Raw genomic sequence first — 22,679 nt, 5'->3', positions numbered from 1 at the left:
CGCCAGTACAAGCGCTAGCCAATCAAACCGCGTGTATGCTGGGACGCAGGTCATTTCCTCATATTCAAAAAAATGGAGGGAAAATTCATTATAGCGGTAGTGAATCACCCGGTGCTGTATGATCAGTCTCTGTTCATCTACCGGGATACAAACCGGAGGAGCAAGGCATGGAGGGAGGTGGCAGAGACAGTGGATGAAACTGGTAGGTTTTCGCCTGTTTGGGGATTGTATATCCAGTTTACTTCGTTTTAACATTGCTATTGCAGGAGATTCCTGATTGGTTGTTGGTCGCCTTGGGCGCGAGAAATCGCCAAGCCTCAGACACGCCCAGCTTCAAGATTTTGTTATGCCTGTAGTGTAGACGGGCCGTTAGCTACATAGCTAGCAGTGAGTGAGCGTTCAGACACCTGCGCACACACTTAAACGGACTCGTGTGCCTGACTCTACCAACAGGCTTTCATGATTCTGTTTAGATATGCAAGTATAAGCCATGATAGTTTATTTTATTAACACGCTAATTTGATATGAAAATCAATGGAGGCTGACTTAACTTTGTAGGAAAACCTACCGTCCATGACTGCCCCTGAGCTGTGTTTTATTTGTTAACTTCATATTTTTCATTTCCTAAAACATTTATTTTCCTCTCATATTAACAGTGTGGATCATTGAGACTGCGTGGCGTCCAGAGTCTTATCCCGTTTTCCCACTTCCTCTGAGGGGACAGCACGGAGGGGGGGCATGAAGAAAGACCTGCACCATCTTCATCCACGCTGGGCGTTGTTGTTATCACTGGCTCAGTGTCATTTCATTTGACCAAATGCCTTTACATATACATTTAATTATTATCCACCTTTTTGTTTTATGTCCTTTTATTTAAAACGTTCTTTGAGACTTCATCTTCTGGTTCAAATTTCAATAAATATAATTTGTATAATCACTCTTTTGTCTTTATTCTACATGAAAATGTTAGAGATTCCATTCAAATCTGTTGATTATTCAGATCTTCCTCAGGAATAGTATGTCGAATTTGTAATGCTAAATGTATATCATTTTCTCACAGGATATAGAATGAGACAACACCGTTGTTATCCATTGTGTATGAATGCTTCAGCTCTTCAGACCAACATAGTAAGATGTGAGCATGTTCCTAATTGTGTTGGTATGCAACCTAGGTCTGGTCTGTTTAATAAAGCAAATCTGCCACTTTTATATTGTAGAATTTGTTAAATTAAAGCAGTCTTTAATTGTTTGTCCTAAACAGCAATATATGCTTTTGAAATGTAACATGTGTTTGAAAAAATAATAGTATACAGTTTATATTGTGCATCACCTTTAGCTTGAAAATACATAGATGTGTTTTTTTAATCTATAAAATAAATAAACAGACAGACACTTTATCAATCCCAAATTGGGAAATTATTTTTACAGCAGCAGTGTGTTCAGGTATTAAAATATTTAAAGTTGGAACAAAGTATAAACTACACATCACAAGTATAATGCACAGCAATCCATAAAATAAGTCCGATATGGTCATGAAACTCCCCAGGAGGCACCGACACTACGTGGCCGAGTGGACTCCGGAGTTTGCTGCATGAGTTGCACTGTATGATATGTGGTGTAGTGGGCTGTCACTCAAAAACTGAGTAACCAATGGGGACACACTCCTGAAAGTCCCGCCCACCTGGGATGTTTGTGTCAAAATCTCAAACAAAAAATGAGGGAGCGCAAAAGAGAAAGCTGCAGCGAGAGCAAAAGTCTGATCATTGAGAAAGAAGAAACAAGAACTGCAAACACAAACCTATGTTAAAACAAAGAAAACATACTCATAGTTTACATGATTACACACATGATTTGTTTGCAATTTATAGTTTTATTTTGAAATTTATTTTATTTTGCTTGACTTCGTTTTTTTTTTTCTTTTAAACTCATAGTTTTGCTTTATTCTGATAAAGTGTTGCTTTATCTTTATGATACAAAACTAATCCCATATATTTCCATTTTCAATGAATAAAAAAAAATATAAGGATATTTTCGTTCAACCTGAAACTCAATGGCCGGGGCTTATTTATTGTGAAGGACATGTGGAATTGTTTTAATTTTGTTCCACTTGTGAAAAAATGCCCACCCCCATTCATGTCCTTCATAAGAGGTTCGGGTCAATCTGACCCGGATACAATACCAGGACAGACAGACAGAGAAAAACACACAGAAACACACAAACTAAAGACACACACACACACATACATACATACACACACACACACACACACACACACACACACACACACACACACACACACACACACACACACACACACACACACACACACACACACACACACACACACACACACACACACACACACACACACACACACACACACACACACACACACACAATCGTATGCACAGGGAAGCTGTTTGATCCTGTTTTCCCTTGATCTACCCTTTGTAGTGTGTACACAAAACTATCCTAGAACATTATAAACATTTTAGATCTTCCAGAAATGTATAAACATTTTAAAATGTTCTCGCACTGTCCCCCTCGCACCTGCACGCCGGAGGAGGGACTAAACAGAGACATAACCTCACATTACAGTGTAGTGCAGAACTACAATTATCTACCAGCAAAATGGCCAAAAGATATTCTGCTCAGAGCCTTGGAGCTAATAATGGATGAGAGTGAGTGGAATGCATTAGAAGAACACGGTGAAGTGGAACAGGAAGACATTTCTGAAGATGAGGATAATGTGGAGGTAAACTCAGAATTTGACAGCAAATTGGAAGATGAACTTGACTCAGAGCCAGCTGCTGGAAGACCCCCACAGCCAGCCGCTGAAGGACCCCCACAGCCAGCCGCAAGAAGACCCCCACAGTCAGCTTCTGGAAGACCCCCAGGTCTGTGGACCCTCAAAGGACTCAAAGACACAGACTACATGCAGCAACTGCAACAAGTACATCTGTGCTATACACACGAAGAAGTTCTGTACATCATGTGTTTCCTAAACGGTCTTGCCCATTGACTCACATGATGTTCTGCAGCGTCACTTCATCAATATATTACTGTATTTTACGAATAGTGACTGTTAATTGTTTTTATTTGCTTTGTGTTTATATCTGTTCTATGTAATTTATATGGATGTTTCATTCCCTCTATATTTCACAGCCAAATACTTTTGGATGTGGTTCTTGTGTTCCAATTGCTGATAAATTGCTTTATTTCCTTCAGGGCTTTGATTATTATATGACAGATTAAAAATAATAAACATTAATGAAAAAATTGTTCATTTACATTTGTCCTAGAAAAGCATGAGCAAAATGTAAACTTAGTTTTTATTACAGTGTATTTTTTTTAACATAAATTAAATTGTTATCACAAAAAACGATGGACACTTCCATTGTTACATTTGATCCAGCAAAGAGTATTATCAAAAACTAATCATATATTTCATTTATATTGTTGGGGAATGAGTTAAAGACAATATATATATATATATATAAGGAATTGTGCATGTTGAATTTAGTTCTGTATTTTTTTTAAACCCTGAAATATGTCCCGGGTCAATTTGACCCGAACATTACCAAAGGGTGCGAAATGTGAACATAACACAAGGGTTAAGACTGGGCAGAGAGGAAGTAAATAGATTAACAATTAGTATTGCTGCAGCTGGCTGAGAGCAGAAACACTGTCATCTACAGTTCTGCGACATTTTCTTAAATTAACATTATCCACTTGAAATAGTAGGTTATGCTCAAGAATAAAGATTCACTATTTTAAAGTAACACTTACTAAGATCTTTTAAAAAAACAAAAACGTGTCTTATGTGAGTAGACTACTTAGTAGCCTAGTGTCCCCACTGTGAACTTTTAGTTTAAAACAATTTGTTGTGGTTTGTCTTATTTCAGATAAAGGGAAATCTTATTGCTAAATAATGCAATGATAATTAGTGAAATTAACTCAAAGACACCATATTAGGTCTAAGTATTATAATAGCTTGCAATGTATTCCCCATTGACTCAGCACTACACCATATCCAGGACTACAAAGAAGACAACATTACCAATAACTGAAGCGATGAATGGGAGCAAATCCCTGCAGCCAGATTCAAAATCCTTCCCAATAAATCTGCTTACAGCATACTGTACTAGACTTCTGTTCATATTGTTCATAGGCCTTATATGTGTAGGGTCCTATAGTGTTAATTATTTCCGTAGAATTGGATTGCTCGTATTTTTTTTATTGCATAGGCCTACAACATGTTGTACTTTGGCTTATTGTTTAATGGCAATAACATAGGCTACATATGCATAACGATATTATAAATTCAACTTGTTGCCATTTTTCTTCACCAATCAACAGTGGTGCTTCACCAGATAAAGATCTAGGTACTCAAACTTGGCCATAATCAATTTCATTGTGCACGACAACCAGGGCCGCCCCTGGCCAACTTGTGGCCCCACGCAGTTATATGATGAGGCTCCCTCCACGAGGTGAGGCCCCCCTCCACGAGGTGAGGCCCCACGCAGTCTGCGTGATCTGCGTGTAGGGAGGGGCGGCCCTGACGACGACAGTTGGGGTTAATCCCTCTTAACTTGTGTCTGTACTTACTTATAGATTATGCAATACATTGAAAGTGGCAGGCAGTTTTTGAAAAAAGTGTGAACTAAATAATAGAATGCAGCATTTTCCCCCATAACATGTTTACTAATTGAATAGGCCTATACGTGCAGCAGCCTCCACTGTTTGAAAGTACACTGCTACTTTCTCACTATTGCCTATTGTTCTACCTATATTTTTACTTTTCATATGAACCTCGATAGGCTTATCAGTGATCTACTAAAGTGGTTAAACTTGTTCATTTTTCAGATGAACTGAAAACCGTTGGTGTGTGTTCTGGATACAATCATGTGATTGTTTTTTTATCTCTATTTATTAGTCACTGTTTCAACACTTCCTCGGCCTGGCTTTAGAATCTCACACACAGTCATGTTTAGAGTCGGCTCCTCCTCCAGTGTGTACCAACTTTGGAATGTCAAAGCTGCACTGTCATGTTTAGCTCTCAACCCTCCCTCCCTCTGGTTTTCCAGGGCATTGCTAAAACTTCCTACTCAGGCTCAAGTCCCTCCCTCAAAACGTTCCCCTTTTGCCATCAAAGTTGCTGCATCATGTTAACTCTCAGTCCCTCCTACTGTTTTTTGCTGAAGTTGCCATATCATGTTTAGCTGATGTTTTGAGACTCAAAGGTCCTGTTTTCATTCAGCTGCCGGAGGGAGGAGTCAGAGGAGGATTGTATAAAAGGGAGAGAAGACTAAAGGCACACAGATCACGAACTGTACTGCAGGCTTCACATAGAGAGCAAACAGAGAACCACTGTGGACACATCCAGACCTACAGAACTGAATCAGAACTGGTGAGTAAAGGACATTGCATACAATGCTGTTTTAGCCATACTTTGAATGTAATAAGCTTATGCAGATGTTTTATACCTCTTAAACCCATATATATTGTTGGTGACATATCAAAAGAAGACCTGCAAAAGCACTTTTTTGACATCTGAACTTTTTTCAGAGACAAAATGGAGCAAGAGAAGAAATCTCAGACAACAGCAGAGCAGATGACTGACAGGTGAGGATGAGCTGCTCTGATTCATTGTATCTCTAAATATATTCTATATGCATATTTCACTATCACGCATTGCAATATTCATAATCATTATTACCGATGTAAAACTGTCAACATTTCTAATAAATAAATTAAGAAATTGCACTGAGATTGGATAATGTTATCTGCATTAGTGCTGCAGGGTTTAACAGTATGATTCTAGTTTAGTATGTGCTGACTCTATGCTGTAAAGTTTTATCAGCTACAGTAGAGAACATGTATCAGATAAACATCTATGGGTGCACTCATTTTTCAGTTTATAGCCAGAATGAAAATAGTCTGTACTTTGGAGTCCCATACAGTCTTTACACTTATGTCTACCTTCCTCTCTTAACCATTTTCTGTTCGCAGGGATCTGTCAGAACAAATAAAAAAGGTGACCATGGAAATCCACACCAGGGCAGAAAAAACTGAACTGATGATGAGCTTCATGAGGGGACAAGTCACCCTAGCACAGTACAAGGTAACAACATTTAAAACTATTTGTATAAGATGATTTAACTTTTTATTCATACCTTATTGTATGGTAGGCTACTTGCTACTGTTTGTCTTGAAACCATATTCTCTTTTTCAGCTCCTCCTGTGCTCGCTGTACGAGGTGTACCAGACCTTGGAGGAAGAGATGGACAGGAACTCCAACCACCCTGGTGTCGCACCCATTTACTTCCCCACTGAACTGGCCAGACTGGACGCCATCGCAAAAGACCTGGAGTACTTCTACGGCCGGGACTGGAGAGAGAAGATCGTTGTCCCTGCAGCCACTAAAAGATACTGCCACAGACTCAGACAAGTATGTTCCATTGTATCAAATACATACAATATGTATGTAAATACCACACACAAACAATACATCTTTTTACTCCTTGATAAAACAACTCTCATCCTTGTTTTTTTTCAGATTGGTAAAGAAAACCCTGTATTTCTTGTGGCCCATGCTTACACTCGGTACCTAGGTGACCTGTCTGGAGGGCAGGTCCTGGGTCGAATCGCCCAGAAGTCCATGGGGCTGAAGAGCAGCGAGGGCCTGTCCTTTTTCGCCTTCCCTGGCGTGTCCAACCCCACCCTGTTCAAACAACTGTATCGCAGCCGGATGAACAGCGTGGAGCTGACGGAGGAGGAGAGGAACGGCATGCTGGAGGAGGCTGTCAGGGCGTTCGAGTTAAACATTCAGGTAGGGAGAACTTACAGGACTAACCTTTGACCCTGTTCAGTAAGCCAGAAGCAGCTGATTGACCTTCTTGTTTTCGTTTTACAGGTTTTTGATGATTTGCAGAAGATGCTGCTGACCGTCCCTGAACAGAAGCTGCAGACTTGTTCAACACAATCAGTGAACACACTCCAGATTCTTATCGGCAAAACTGCCCCACTGTTCAGGATGGTAATGGGGCTGTTTGTGGCTCTGGCCACAGTCAGTATAGGACTTTATGCTTTTAGAGAAGATGCATAAAAAGAAATACTTTGTTTGTCTGTTGCTGTTACTGTAAGGCTATGAAAAGATCGTAAGATTTAAAACTCTTGTAAATGAAAAGAATAATGTAAATATTTTGTAATTTCACTGTGAACCAGGTTTAAGATGTTATGTGTAATGATGTTTTGATTCTATTTTCCGTCCAAGACTTTAATCCAATGTTAACTAAATGTGCAATACGTGTGCTTTCAACACAGTAAATATGGAACCTTTTTAATAAAACCTTTTGACAAAGTACATTCCCTCGGTCTTATTGAACAGTGTATAAACAGTTAACTATAACTCCTGTCTGGATTTACCACAAAAAAGAAGACAACACATGATTGTTATGTACAATTTGGTTTCCACTTTTATTGTGGTTTCATGACTTTTTCTAAAATCTTCTCACCAGGGCAAACATTATAAATTAAAACACAAACTGATTGTTAACAGCAGACAGAGCCAATTTCTGACTTTATTTCTGGCCTAATTCATTGTGACACAAATCAGTGCAGTGCTGGTATGTGTTTTCCCCTGGAGGATAACTTTAAGAAAAACAAAGCTCATGTCAGAAATGATTGTACTTCACAGGAATTGGCTAACCTCAACCTTAAAAAGTCACAGCAGCCTGAGTAAATCAGAAATGTCCTCTTATTGTCACTTGAGTGTCTAAATATTTAAAAGCTGAAAAAATGCTTTACATTAATTGTTTGTGCTATAAATGACGCATTCAGTATCAGATACAGTACATGTCTAATACCAAAAGACAAGAGCATTTTTTTTTTAGACCACACCAGGGAGCTCTTATAATGCATCACTTGCTAGAAGAAGGTAATTAAAAACAGCTCTAAATTAAAAACAAAAGGATGGGAACTATTACAAGGTCTATAACTGAGGTTAAGGTTAATAAGGTTCATTCACAACCTCTACCCACAATCTCCTGAAGAACACACATATTAAAACACACAACAATCAACAAGCAAAGGACACACTCAAGGCTTATTTCTTAAACAAAACGCAGCACGAACTCGAGGAAGCAAAGGGAAGGATTCATATTGTGGGAAGGCAATAACATATGCTCATTTATAAAAGCAGCTTCAAAGGAAACCCTACAGTACCAACAACCAGACTCTAGTTAAATAGATTCAATCTTCAAACAACTTCAATCCAAAACGACAACATCCTATATCTTGGTGCTGTAGACAAATGGTCTTGGGACCTCTTAGCATAACTTAGTTCAGAAAAGTTTATTTTTCTGTGTTTTGATGATTGCATATCAGAATAAAAGGCCTGTGTTTTTGTGACATTAAAGGCCACATGTTGCTGAAACCGCAGTTCCTTCCCTAGATCAAAGAGAGATTTCCTGCATTTTTCTCTATTGATAAGACATATTGCACATTACAGCTAGAAAGGGGGAAGTCAATTGGTGACATGCACTCCATAAGAATAGAAATCCCAAATTAAAATAGACTGTCATACAAAAGTGAAATTACTTAACAGTAATATTATGCTACATGTACAGCTTTACATATTCTCCATCTAGCTTGATTTGGCACATTGTCCAACTGTAAAAGGCAAACATCTTCTAAATAGGTGCATATCAGACTTAAGCAATGTACTGTATGGCACAGTTTTTCTACAGCTGTCTGCATCTAAAACACCCTTCAAACATCTGCATAATGTCACATCACCGAGGCTACCTGTTTGAACAGCTAGGACAGTGTCGGCTATAAAGGTGCAGTTACTTTCAGGCAGGAGCGGCCAGCATGGGGCGGCTCAGATGGTTTCGTACGAGGACAGCAGGGCTGCGTCGACCGGCTCCATGCAGGAGGGGCAGGTGAAGGAGCGCATCAGCCAGGGGTCGATGCAATCCACGTGGTAGATGTGAAGGCAGGGCAAGAACCGGATGGGATCGCCATACTCAAAATCCATCATGCAGATCACACACCTGGTGGAGAGAGAAACAGGAAGTTCCTAGTCTTTAAGTATTAAGATACATTTTGAACTATTAGTTTAAATCAATCACTTTAACAAGTTATCAGACAAATGATGTAGACCCATGTAAACTTCAAGACGCCTTGCTGATATTTAATATATCCTCATTAATCAAAATGTTCATTTTAACCAATGCGAGTACAATTTGTGTCAAACAATACAAATACCAACAACCCCTACAAAATGAAAATTAAGCTAAGGTTTGCTGAAGTGAGCAGATGATGCAATTGGTATTTTGGGGTACATTGTTTATTTTTTTCCATTTTTTAGAAGGCCTCATATTGCAGGCTGTGGTGTAGAAGTGTAGATTATCGTCACAGTGGTGATGTAGGCTGTGCATCTGTTCACGTTCTGATCTACATTGTCAATGTAAGTCCCCTGCTGTACAATATGTTGAATAAAGTATCATTATGTTGACTACAATCTTGTTTTTTATTGGTCAATAAATATATATATACTTGTATACTAGCTGAACATGACAGGATCATGTTCTGACCAAAGGCTCAGAGAGGAGCTTTATTTAAAAAAAATGATACTAAATACACTCGGTCATTGTGTTTGACCGAAACAAACACAACAAAGAGAGAAGGTTACAAAAACATAATAATGACATTTTAGACTCACTCTTTAACTTTCTTGTCAGTGGGATCGGAGCCCGGGTTGAAGATGCCTTTAGGCAGGTGATGGATGAGGCCGATGCGCTGGGCGATGCGGACCTGCTCCTCCTCCGTCAGCTGGTAGGCAGAGCGACTCTCCCCTGGGTTGGGATGGTACACTGGCACATGCTGGCTGCGCTCCTGGAGAAAAAAAGGAAGAGCAGACAATACAAGTCATTTATGAAGATGCCATTGCATAACAACAACATGTTTCTGGCACCTTGCCATGAATCAGCAGGGAGACATCATGAATGGTGATGGTCATGTGCTTCTGTCAACACCAGGAGAATTACCATCTTACATTAATGGACCAATCAAATAAAAGCACTGATATTGGAGATTGTGGGATCATCGTGTCCTGTATACTCATCTTAATCATTTATGTTAGTGTTTTACATGATATATTTGGATTCATATGCTGCATCAACGTGTATGTTGAATATGTTGTCCTTTTTAACTGTTGTTTAATGTTGTGCAAAGTTTAACTACTTTATTAACTGTCTGGTTGTTACTTCTAGAGCAAGGCATCATTTTTAGATAGATTATCATAATATGTTTGTAGCTAAGGACTAGAGCTGTCAGAACATTGAACAAAGTAAACATTCGCATCTTCGATGTCTACAATATTATGTATGAGTATGTGTGTATGTATGTATATATATGTATATTATTTGGATGGTGAGAAACGGCCTCCCTGTTTGTATCACACAGGGAAATCGAAAATAAAGTTTACTAAATATTAGTAAAGTTGTATGTATAACATTGCATTTAATAAAAAATACTCAAGTGATAAATTCCCCTGAGTTAAGTACTTGGGTAAATGTACATAGTTATCTTCAGCCACTGGCTGAGAGCAATAACACAGAGTGATTGGTAGACTTTATTTAATGGAGGTGCCATGCTTCTGATCCCCGGGGTGCAGTGGCGCTGAGCCCCGGCTCCTCACCTGGTAGGGCGGCGGAGGCTCCCCGGGCAGACTGCCCCCCTCAGATTCGTTCAGCAGCGACAGGTCATCCGCACCTTGTGAAAACAGGCAGTTACCCATTAAAGTGAACTGACCACCATGAGAGACTTCACTCTGAGGGGCGGACACTGAGCAGGAGTGAACTAGGTAATGTCTGGACGAGTTGTCGGTAGCTTAGCTCGCTGTTAGCTGATAGTTTGCAGTCATTGCATGAGGAGTTTGACGGAAACACGACGGGAGACGCGACGTGGCTCTCTAGACGGAAGAAACGCCTTTTTTTTGTTACACAGAGGATGGATGAACAATTAGTGACATATATTTTAACCGTCACACCGAGGTGTTTAAAGTGAGTCTGGTTATGTGTTGCCTTCTTGTGTTAACCATGGATGTAAACACAAACCGGAAATACCGTCATCAGGAACTTTGCACAACACTACATTTCCGCCTCAGACTTTCAAAATAAGTGCTTTAAACTTTTAGCATTTTTAAGCATTATCATTTGGCAGTGGTGGAAAAAGTATCCAGAATCTTTACTTGAGTAAAAGTAGTAATAACATACTCTAAAATTACTCAATTGCACGGTACTGCATCGAGAAGAGGTACTAAGTATGTTAAAGTATTTTAGTACAATTGGGAAAATGTACTTAAAGCTGGCATTCTGAACTTAATTCCAATTTATTTTCTGTGAACCCACTCCTGGTTTTAGTTACTTAAATATAATATTGGATGGTTTTAATCTATACCAAATCATCATATTTAGAACGTTTTTCTTAGAAGTGTGTGTGAAAATCTGAAATTATAAAGTTATTTGTAAATACATCTGTAAAATAAATGTAGTTGGTTAAAAATTACAACATTTGCTTCCAAAATGTAAAAGAATTAGGGCTGGGACTCGATTAAAAAAATTAATCTAATTAATTAGAGGCTTTGTAATGAATTAATCGAAATTAATCGCATTTTTAATCACATATACATATTTGACCTGAGAACAGTGAGAAGCAATTTTTTTCACATGGATTTTAGTATACCATTAGGCGCATTCACACCGCAGTACTTTTCCCACAAAGTATCATGAGAACTTAGTTCATGAGAACTCTTTGAACTTGGGGGTGGATTAGGCAAATGAAGCCGCTGACGTCACTTCTTCTTCTTTGGGTTTACTGGCAGGCCGCAAACCACTTCACGGCGTATACTGCTGCCCAAAGTCCCCGGCCGGAAGTCCCCGGAGTTGGGGACTGGCTTCAGTAGAAGCTGCTGGGAGTCCCAGCAGCTTCTACTGAAGCCTTCCGAGTAAATCGCCAGAACGCCGACACCTCCTCATCTCCACCGCTCCCATGTTTTATTTTGTGTTGCCATAAGTTAGTCTCTCTGCGTTTCTGCGCTGGACTAATGCTAATAATGCTAATGCGAGGATATGGCGACAATGGCGGCTTCACAAAACTTTTTGGGAGTTTTACAGGGCGTGGTTTGCAATCATCCCAGCCAATCAGACATATAGCTCTCTTCTCACAAGAGAGCCGTACGAAAGTCCCTGCTCTCTAGCAGGGACTTTCGTGGGGTGAACTAATTTTAGTACCGGCTCTTTTTGGTGTGAACGCGATAAAAGAGGCTAACGTCCACGCTAGCTGCTATATGTTTTGCATTGAGGTGATACTTGAGGCTTGATGTGCTGCGGTGATATGCGAATTCCTTTTTGCATAATTTGCCCACAACCGTGCTCTTATCGACGCTTCCATCCGTCCGTTTTTTAAAACAACATTTCCCACTGTTGTTCACTGTGGTTTGTTGTTGTCTGAAGTCATGAACGTTAGTTGGTGCTCCAGTATAATCGGTACGCCTGAAACTCATCCAGTGAGAAACGTTCCGCGGTGCAAAAATAAGTGCGATTAAAATGCGTTAATTTTTTTAACGCGTTAATTTTTGTGTAATTAATTAATCTTAATTAACGCGTTAAAGTCCCGGCCCTAAAAAGAATAGAAAAAGCAAAATAAAATGAAAATACTCAAGTTTTATTTTTTAGAGAGTTTGTACAAAATACTATATGACAATATGAAAGTTATTATAGGAAACCATATAAAGGCCAACTCATAACATTCAGAGGTTAGCTAATTGAGCAATGATCATTGTTGTATCACCTTGTACAATGTGTTCTGGTCATTCTGGCAACACTTTGTTTTGATATGGCCATGCCAATAAAGCTTATTTGAATTGAAATATATTTAATTAAGCAGGGCAATGTTGATGTACTGTTTATTGTGTGCTTTAATGATATGTCTCTACTCTGTTTAACTGAGCTTTGTGACTTTACAAAAAAAAAAGTCAAACACAGGCTCAGGCTGACTCCTGTAAAAACAAATAGGCACTTTGAATTATTATTACATTACATTACGATTACATATAATTTAGCTGACGCTTTTATCCAAAGCGACTTACAATAAGTGCAAACACCATACAAATCAAACTCCGAATTATCTCTATGATTGTTGAAACACAACTGTGTGTTAATATTCCCCCAAAACTGTTCGCAACCCAGTTAATATTGACCTGTATAATACCGTTTTTGCCAATATTTTAGGGTATTTTTTCCATCTACAAATACACATGGCAGTCCGATTTTTCTTATTTGTTTTACTCTGAAGTTGTACAGGATGTTAGTTTTCTCGGACGGGATGTGAAGTAAATTAGGAGCTAACATGAAGACTGTGAAGGCACGCCACTGTTATTTTGTTTTGTTTTAACATTTGTTAGTGGAGAGAAACTTTTGTTCTGACCTCTGTGTGTTTCGCCTTGCTCCACTTCCGTCCAGTGCTGATTCTGAGACTTTAAGGACTGATAAATGGTAAGAGAAACAGGCAACGCATGACATAGTAATAAATACACTGTCCTGATGGTAACACATATTTTGTTCTTATACATACCCTTGTAGGCCTAGCGAAATATTTAAAATGTGGGATAGTTTACCTTACCTGCTCATTTCTGCGGTGCTGCATGGGTGTGTTTTTTTTTACGATAATATGCATATAGGACTAGGTGTCGCCATATTTACTGTATTACATACATCTTAAAATCATAGCTACATCCACCACCAGTAATCCTTTAATCTGAGTGTTTAAAAACTCAAATTCGATGACATTTCCCGTTCATTTTGAACTCCCCACATTATGATCTGATGCCAGCTAAGTAACGTAATGTAAATCTGAATTCCTTTCACTCAAACTCACCCACTCGGAAAGTGTATTTTGTTAATAGAGCACAGCAGTCTTGTTATGGTTATCGTCTTGGCTCACACACATGCAAAGAGAAATAGGTTAAAGCAAGTGTTTATTGACAAAGTCAGATCCTGCAGGTAAATGCTGGAGTGCTCAGTTTATTTATTTGTGTTTGTTTGTTGTGCCTAATAACGAAGCATGTTTATTCATTAGCTCTGTCCAGAGGCTAATAGTAGCCTACCAGTTTAGTCTTGTATACAATTGTGGAGTTGGCTTATCCTAATGTCAGTCATTTACAACACCATTATACAACTATAACACCTCTGTTGTGCAATATGACTTATACGCTTTACGATTATTATCATTACTGGCTGCTGTCTCTTAGTTAGACTATTCAATTTATTTAACAACATCTGTAAATATCAGGTGCAATATATTATTTAATTTCACTACAGTTATCTGGATGCTATCACACTACTTTCCACATGCTATTTGTTTGTTTTTAAATACTTGCACAGGTACTTATTGTTGTCCATCTGGATGTGTACTTTTGTAAATGGTAATCTGTGTAATCTTTAATATTTTGTGCATGCCTCTTATTGAATATTTAGCTATTTTTGCTGTAAAAATGTAAATGTCGCCTTTGTGCAACTAATACAGTTATTCTAATTCTGATTTAGGCAACAGCTCCACCACCACCACCACTCCCTCCTCCACCCTCTGTGAATCAGGGCATTTGTTGCTGTCCTACACCGTTCCCTCAGTATGCTGCAATACCATTTGTCGCCCTTCCAGTCCAAGAGACAAGTCCTTCACCAGAATCTTTACATTATGCAGAGGTAAGTGTGTCCTCAAAAATGTGGAGTTGATGGTACGAGACCCCTACATTTGTGTTAAATCTTTCAACTTCCAGGGTGAACCAGCTCCACCACTGCTGATAGATCAAAATGGACCCCAGTCTCCTCCAAAGGAAGGACAAGAGGACAATCCCTCTGATAATGAAGAGTCCCACCCAGTGCAGGAAACTGAGCCTACATCATAGGTAGGTAGGTCGTTTTTAGTTACATACTAATTTCCCTTTTCCAAAACACTAAAAAACACTTACTTTCTTCTCTTTTAGTCCTAAACATAGAGGAGAACGCTGATCAGCCATCCAGAAGGTCCAGGCTGGAGACCAACTGTCCTACAGCTCTAAAAACTAAAACCTGCATTTACGGGTTCCTAAAAATGCACCGAAACACTGATAAATGGTACTGTTGAGTGAGCACTTTGCTTCATGTTGGGGCAAAAGATGTTCAAATATGTTAATTCAGCCTTCATTTATTTTCATCCAAGTTATTTGCAGCTACATTGATCATGTAGCGCTTTGCTTTTTCATGCACATCTTTGCCAAATACTACAAATACAAATACTACGTAAAACTCTTATTCTTAAAAAAATACATAATGATAATTTTTACAGACTGTTACAAACTATTATGTTTAATTATATGGACATGGGCATTTATGAATGAGGATATTTTTTTTGGTAAAATGTAGGGAATTGTAGAATGAATTATTTTTGTAGCTTGACCTTGAGCTTTAAGTCAATACATGTTGATCTCTGCAGCTTCATTTTTAGCACTTTTTTGTCTATCTCCTCTGAGCTTGTTTAATGGAAGCATGTGCAACAGGGTACTAAATAGTGAGAATACTTAATTCACAGTCATTAAGCTTAGAGTACTTGGATCAAATGTACAGGTACAATTGGTACAATTCTTTTATTTTAATTTTTTAATGTTTATTTAAATGAACATTTTGAAACAAATTGTATTGTCACTTTCCCGATTGTTTTAATAAACTTAACTGAAGCCTGCTTAAAAGATTCAGTTTCCTTGCTTGTCTGCTACAAAGAAAACTTAAAAATACATTAATGTTAATGTTTTAAAATACTTATGCCTACATAGTTATAGATATAGCTACGATGAAGGTAAAGGTCAACAGCCATGCTGCTGCTCTGTGAGGCTGTAGCCTAGCCATATGCTAAAGTTAGCCTGCCAACATGTTTACAATGGTCATTTGGTAGTGTAGCAGGTAATGTTAAACATTATGTAATAGCTCATATTTATACTGCACTAGGTACACGAAGACAAGTTTACTGACATTTATTATTAGATTGTTGTATGTAAACTATATTGTGATTATTGTGACATACATAATAATATTAATATGATATGCATCTGCAGAGCTGATTCCTTAGTTCGTCAATAGTCTACAGAAAGAAGGACAAGGCACAACAAGACGATACAGTCAAGAACATCCTTTTTATTCAATCGGGTGCTGCTCTTCTCAAACTGTGTTTTTCTTCTTATGGAAAAGAAACTGTAATTAACACATGCATTTCACCTAGAGCTCTGGGGGTGTTCTCACAAAGAAGTGGTGCTGCGCTGAGAGCTTAGACAGAGGCGTAGAAGAGCTGGGAGTCAGGGGGGCTAAGGGTGCTGCTTTATACACCGATAACCATACACGATTAAAAAGATAAAGAACAAAAAATAAACAGAACAAAGACACGGAGCAGTCCAGCATGAGGTGGTCAGAGGAGAAACATGGAGGGACTTCCCTGAATCCTCAAAATAACTCTGAGAGATCAGGTTCATGCTGGCCTTTTATCTTTATGGTTGGTGTGTTGTAAATGGTTAATACTGCTGAGGGTTTCTCTGTGTGAGACCCACCGTGAACAATAATACTTCACTTTAAAAGATTGGTTTAAGTGGATATGTCCTGGAAATGCAAACCCCCCTCTTTCAGCCCCGTGTAGGACAAGTCCGCTCATAAGGTGCTTGTAGCTTTCATTTACAGTCCAAAGGCATTCTCTAAGAGAGCCTAAACGACAGCATACCCTGATAGCAAAGATTCAAAGAAATCCAAATTAAAATTAAACAAAAAAAAGGGAGGGGGGGGGATAAACAAAGGTGAAAATAAATAGCTAAAACAAAAGAGCAAACTCTTTTCCTAGTCAAAGCAGCCCCTTTCCAACATCCCAAAGCAGTTCATCCAGCCCTCCATACCCCGTTAATCTCCGTAAATCACCCTCAACCCAAACCCCTGAACCCGTCTTCCTTTCCTAACCCACCCAAGGACACCCCCAAAAGCCCGTCAGCGTAATTTGTTCACTTACATTAGCTGTTGAATGGAGAAGCTGAAGAAGATGGGTATGGTAATACAATGTGAAGCATACAGACAAGAATAACATGTGAGCTAACTGCATTCTGCTCAGACAAAAGTTTTTCGGCAATATTTTTTTTTCACCCTCCCATCAGCGGAGAGGATAGGAGAGAGAGAGAGACGGAGAGTGACGGACACACAGTTACAGACTACTCCAGTGTCTAAGAGAAAACAGACAGTGGAGACAGAGGGGAAGAAAAAAGCAAGAGCTGAACGAGAACAAGTTTTTTTGCCTTTTCAAAAAATGTTTTTTTTTTCATCATTTATCAATAAAAAGTAAAGAACTAATTCACACCAGTTTCCTTTTGTACTATATATATATATATATATATATATGTATATATATATACAGCTTTGAAAAGGAAGAGAGGATATAGGGGAAGTACAATGGAGGGGATTCATTTCGAAGGCAGGAGGAAAAAAGTAGTCCCTGAGTGCTTAGCAACCTTTTGCCTCCTCGCTGCACTCAGGGGCAACCTGCTACCTCGAGCCGCTTCGGGAAAAAAAGAGGGGCGATCTGGATTACAAAATGGAGTCTGTGAACAAAAGGCACTTTTAAGGGACAACCTTTAACTGCTGGGAAACTATACACTACAGCACAAGCACTATAAGAGTCATTTACAGAGGAGGGGGTGGAACAGGGGAGAGGCTCACCTGCTGCCTGCTTCAAAAATCATTTAGACTTCAGGTTTTTTCCTGATTTTACAATAATGTTGATGCCCCTTTTCCGTTATCTGCGCACAATACAAAAGGTCTATCTTAATACTATTTCCATTTCAAGTGGGTCTTAACACAACCTGCTGATTTGTATTCAGCTCTAGCTTCAGGAACATATCAATATGATCATAGGGATACAATATTTCTGGATGTGAAGCATCTCCCGCACTACAGGGGTAACAGGGTTTCTGCTGGTGAGTTTCAGGCAGGGCACAGGTAAATCATTTGAAGTGTCTGAACACAATAGGTTTGTTTTTGTTTTTCTAAAGGTTGAACCAAAATGCCTTTTGTGTCACAACCTTAAGGAAAAGGAACCTCTCCCCCCACTCAATACAAATAGAAGAAGAATAAAAATAGAGAGGAATAATGCTGTTTCCTAAATGGTCTGGTATTTTTGTTCATTACCATTCATTTACAATAATTCTGAATGTACTTTATACTGTTAAAGCACCAGTTTTTCATCTGATAGAGAATAATCTTTTCTCAAGTTATGTAGATTTTTTTCCTTCAGCCCTCCCACATTTGTATAAACAACTGATTACACATAAAACATTAAAAAAGAGACAAAGGAAATAAAAACAAATACCCCCAACTTACAAAGACTAGGATTTTTCATGGCCCTCTAGTTTAGAGTCCCGGAGCACATGGACTTGAAACAAATACATTTTTTTTCACTTTTCTCTTAGCTTTCTTAAAAATCTCTAACAGACAAACACAATGATCTACCCAATGCATTGCACGTGGCTCAATCGACACATATTTTTCAATAATAATACTTTCCATCAAAAAACACTTTTTTTTTCTTCTTCAAACCTACTGTCGATTTTTGACATGTTTATCTAGGTATTATAATGCTGCTCTGCAGATGGCGTGTGTCATTCGATTCGTACTGGTAACAGTAAGGTGATGTTACTGAAACAGGTTGGGGGGGGGGGGGGGGAAGGGAGTCAGAAAATAACTAGACTGCCAATCAGCTCATGTAGTAAAAGGTAAAAAGGAGCATATATCATAAATATATATGTATAAGATCTCTCTCTGTGTCTTTACAAAAAAAGTTTGCAGTCTTCTATAAAGATCTGTCGTAGGCCAATGGTTCCACATGCACCAACGCTACCATTCCCTGTAGCTTTAGCTTATATGTGGGAAGAGAACCTGAAGTTATTACTAATTGCATGAAGGGAATACAGAGGCACTTTCATATATTGTTATAGTCTTATTATATGGTTTTAGTACATAGAGCTAATGTTACTAGAGGCTGAGATTAGGGTCTCAGCCCTGCTTACAATCCCTGCAAAAAAGAACCAACAGCTAGGCAGTCCAGTTATTTTGTGAGGTCGGCTTTTGTTGGATTGTGTCATGATGAAAATAATACCAATAGCAAATTTCAATGTGAACATATAAAAAATATCTCAAATTAAAAAGACAATTCTTAAGTCAATGAAAAACCATTAACAAAGGCAGTTTGGAGAACCAAATATAAAGGATGCCCTTTATTATATTATGTCAGGTTGTTGGTGGTTTTAGTGTGCATTTTACGTGTGTTTGTGTGTGTGTGTGTGTGTGTATGTGTGTGTGTAGTCCTCAGGATTTCTCTGTGAGTGGACTAAGGGATAAAGGGTAAAGCAATGCAAGGGATGCATGTGATGAGTTGTTGTTACTGTGCTGTCCAAAAGTGAGAGATTTGAGAAACTGCTGTTACCGTTTCGCTGAAATCTGAGCATGATACTAAACGTATTACTGCAAACTAAAGAAAAAGTGTTATGGCATGCAAGAAAAAGTTAAAACAATCCAAGTGGGACAAAAACCAAAAGCAAATCTGGCAAAAAAAGGAAAATCGCAAGAAAACACCTAAAAACAAATTGAAAGCTAATAATATGAATCTGATGCTGCATGTGCATAACTGTAAATTAAATTCCTTGTCTAACAAGATGATGTTATGGGTGGTTATGTGACAGACTGTTCTGGAGACGATGGTCTGTGGTATACTGTCTGCAAGCATGCGTGTGTGTGTTTATGTGTGTGCTGCATGTTTCAGGGCCTAGACTTAAGTATTAGCCACATCCCTGCGGAGGCCGCCAGCCTCGACTCACTTCCCTAATCGCTTGTCTGACCATCGATGTGCAATACTGTTCATCCCTTGTTAAAAATTAATAGTGCATAGGTGATGGGACGAAAGAGCACGTGTAGAGTTAGTGTTATGACTGACTGTCTGTCTTGTGTTCACTCGCACGCACTCGCCTCATGGCTATCACTTCTCCCACAGCAGGACGCCCTGATACTTTGACAGGTAAACAAAGACCAGCCACTTAGTGCATATATGTCACACCATTTGATGGTGTCACCATGATTGGCCAATCAGAAATGAAAAGAGGTTCAGGGCTGAGCGAATTGAGCGGCAGAGTGTGGCAACACACACACAGGCATGTGGCTGTGGATGACGGTCTGGACCCTGGGCAATGCTGGGGGGGAGGGGGTGGGGTCAGGTGGGATTTGCACCTGGGGGGTAAGTGCATGGCGAAATACAAAGATAGGGATGTGTGCAATTTTTGTCAACTTGCACATACGATTTAGACTTTTACCACTAACATTTTTGGATCTCCTGGCCAATGCATGGAGTTTCATTGTGGAGACAACAAAATTAAAAAAGGAAATCATAAAACAAAAGAAACAACAAATGTATAATGGTCAGTTTGCCATATTGTGTTTCATTTCTGACATTTTGTGGTGTGTGAGAGACAGTTCCTCATCTTCCTCTTCTTGCATTCTGAGCCTGTCCATCTCATTGAAGCGTCCTGCGTAGAGGAGGGCGAACGTTCCTGTTCGAATTCTGTTGGATTGGGAGTCCTCTTGTGGGGGGGGGGGGTCTGTAGTAGTACTTTGAATAGTGTTGGCTAGAGAGAAAGACCTTTTAGTGTCAGCAGTCTGTTCTTAAGCAGCGGTGATGTGTTTGTTTTTCAAATCTCCAATTTCATGACACAATTTTAGCTCCTGATTCTGAGAGGCCTTGTCAGAGGAACCAGGACTGTGGAAAAGGAAAACAAATCATTAGTCTTTATTCAACAGATTAACCTTTAAATTCAGTTTATAATTCTCAGTCTTGCAGCGCAAAAGAACAAAACATACAGAACCTTACCTATAGACATGCAAGATATTGTATATTCAAGAAGAGAGGTGAGGGGGGGGGATTAGCAGAGTATGAAACGGTGTGAGGTATGAGCACAAAACGGCATCTTACAGAGTGAACTTTGAACCATGTTGTAAACTCAAACCCGTAAAAAAGAAATGATGGAAGTTGTTGCAATTGAAAAGACGCTGAAAAGACTAAACTACAAACATGATATTGGTTCATAACAACGGGACAGCTGTAGAGGATAATGTTCGATACATCTGTAAATGTTGCCATCTTTTAATGCTCTTCACATTATACTATCCTATTATAACCAGTTTTATATTTATTTGAATTTGGTATACTCCACAAAGGGTCATAATATAGACCCAAGGGCAAACAATAGGAAACAAAAACAAAACACATTTCTGCTACATAAAACACATTTCTTCTCGCAAATTACTGGATAAGTTTACCTCTTCAGAACCCCAAAATTAAGTAAAAACATGTACTATTTACTTGAATTACTCACAACGAGGAACAATGCAATGTGAAAGGGGTCGCGAGTCAAAGTTGCTTTGTTATCCTAAACCCGGTTTACAAGCCTTGAGAATCACTAGTATGAATACTCCTTCATCCACTAGGTGGCCCCATTCTCCTCCTTTTCTCCAGCACCAATGTACTTGCTGAGCTCAGCTGTCCCGTACAGTGTTGAAAAAGTTAGTACCTTCAACTTCACCGCATGCTGCTTTTAAGAGGGCTGACTCTGAGGGGTTTTACTCGTGAAAAACACATGTGTTATTTCAGAGCAAGAAATAGCATTAGGGCATTCGTTTTTGTATCAGCCTGAATGGCTTTCCAATGAGCAAACACAGGACTATATGCTCTATCATGCGCTACCAGTTTACATGTAAGGCGATCCTCTTAATAAGTCTCTGCTGTGCGGGCCCGAGTGGTCTCAGGCTACACTGTAGAGCTATTGAGGGCAGCTTCTCCGGATCCGGTTTCTCAGTTTGATAAGAGGGCAGAGTTGGCACAGGCCGCTCTGTTCTGGCTGCAGCTGACATTCCTCAGGCCTCGGCCGGGGAGAGCAGCAGATCACCCCACCTTTAACAGCAAACTCTCTGTTGTCTCCCTTTCTAGCAAAACCCAGAGAGGGTTCGAACCCCCCCCCTCCCCTTCAACCTCCGTCTATCCTCCACCACCTCTGCCTCCCATGATTCTTTGGTGTTTGTAGATAACTCCTCCTCCTGGCTCCGACTTCCCTTAACCCCCTTCTCTTTTCCTCTCCCTCTCTCACCCTGGCTCTCCCAGTGTAATCCTTGGGCAGCGGAAAGTGACCCCCTCTCTCTAACCCCCCCCTTCAAGTCCAAGTTCAACTGCCTATGACATCATGTCTGGTTGCTGCGGGCAACCAGACAGCCGGGACGTGACTGTGGAGTGCAGCGAGCTTCAACTAACTCCCTCTCACATTTTTCCCTCCGTTTCTCTCAGTCCCTCCTACCCTTTTCCTACATGTCCCCCTATTCCGCTCTCTCCTCCTGCAGGGCTAGGGTCTCACCACCAGAGAGCTCCTCAGACCAGCTTTTCTCTGCTCCTTGGGAAGACTCTCTCTCTCTCTCTCTGTCTCAGCTAGTTGGCCAGAGGACGACGAGGCGTGTTGGCAGGGCCGTCGTCTGCACCTCTCCATATGCCAGAGAACAGCAGGATAGGCAGACAC

The 22,679-nt window shown here is 39.6% G+C and overlaps 3 protein-coding genes and 1 long non-coding RNA gene across 13 annotated transcripts in view; 2 read left to right on the top strand and 2 right to left on the bottom strand.

Annotated features, from left to right (window-relative positions):
• The first annotated feature begins 5,308 nt into the window (after window positions 1-5,308).
• On the top strand, window positions 5,309-7,367 carry LOC117538013 (heme oxygenase-like). The gene is made up of 6 exons (XM_034203497.1): window positions 5,309-5,411; window positions 5,570-5,626; window positions 6,014-6,125; window positions 6,237-6,452; window positions 6,561-6,833; window positions 6,918-7,367. Exons 2-6 carry the CDS (start codon window positions 5,577-5,579, stop codon window positions 7,107-7,109), a joined length of 843 nt encoding a protein of 280 aa, XP_034059388.1. The 5' UTR covers window positions 5,309-5,411; window positions 5,570-5,576; the 3' UTR covers window positions 7,110-7,367.
• Window positions 7,368-7,453: 86 nt separating this feature from the next.
• Window positions 7,454-11,152, bottom strand: rnf11a (ring finger protein 11a). The gene is made up of 3 exons (XM_034203496.1): window positions 10,707-11,152; window positions 9,729-9,901; window positions 7,454-9,057 (listed from the first exon to the last, which is right to left on the bottom strand). Exons 1-3 carry the CDS (start codon window positions 10,803-10,805, stop codon window positions 8,886-8,888), a joined length of 444 nt encoding a protein of 147 aa, XP_034059387.1. The 5' UTR covers window positions 10,806-11,152; the 3' UTR covers window positions 7,454-8,885.
• A 2,218-nt stretch (window positions 11,153-13,370) lies between these two features.
• LOC117537949 lies at window positions 13,371-15,787 on the top strand. The gene is made up of 4 exons (XR_004567798.1): window positions 13,371-13,563; window positions 14,614-14,772; window positions 14,847-14,975; window positions 15,054-15,787. It is a non-coding gene; the product is annotated as an uncharacterized LOC117537949 (long non-coding RNA).
• A 429-nt stretch (window positions 15,788-16,216) lies between these two features.
• The window catches only part of nfixb (nuclear factor I/Xb), a 92,974-nt gene continuing 86,511 nt past the window's right edge, over window positions 16,217-22,679 (bottom strand). For all 10 annotated transcript variants that reach the window (XM_034203375.1, XM_034203379.1, XM_034203380.1 and 7 more), the window contains one exon: window positions 16,217-20,875. In XM_034203375.1, the coding sequence (XP_034059266.1) occupies window positions 20,861-20,875 (15 nt within the window). In that variant the 3' untranslated portion in view covers window positions 16,217-20,860. The remainder of the gene's footprint in view (window positions 20,876-22,679) is intronic.

This window comes from Gymnodraco acuticeps, unplaced genomic scaffold (genome assembly GCF_902827175.1).
Source record: "Gymnodraco acuticeps unplaced genomic scaffold, fGymAcu1.1, whole genome shotgun sequence".
Taxonomy (NCBI): domain Eukaryota; kingdom Metazoa; phylum Chordata; class Actinopteri; order Perciformes; family Bathydraconidae; genus Gymnodraco; species Gymnodraco acuticeps.
This window is presented reverse-complemented; position numbering and strand designations above follow the sequence as displayed.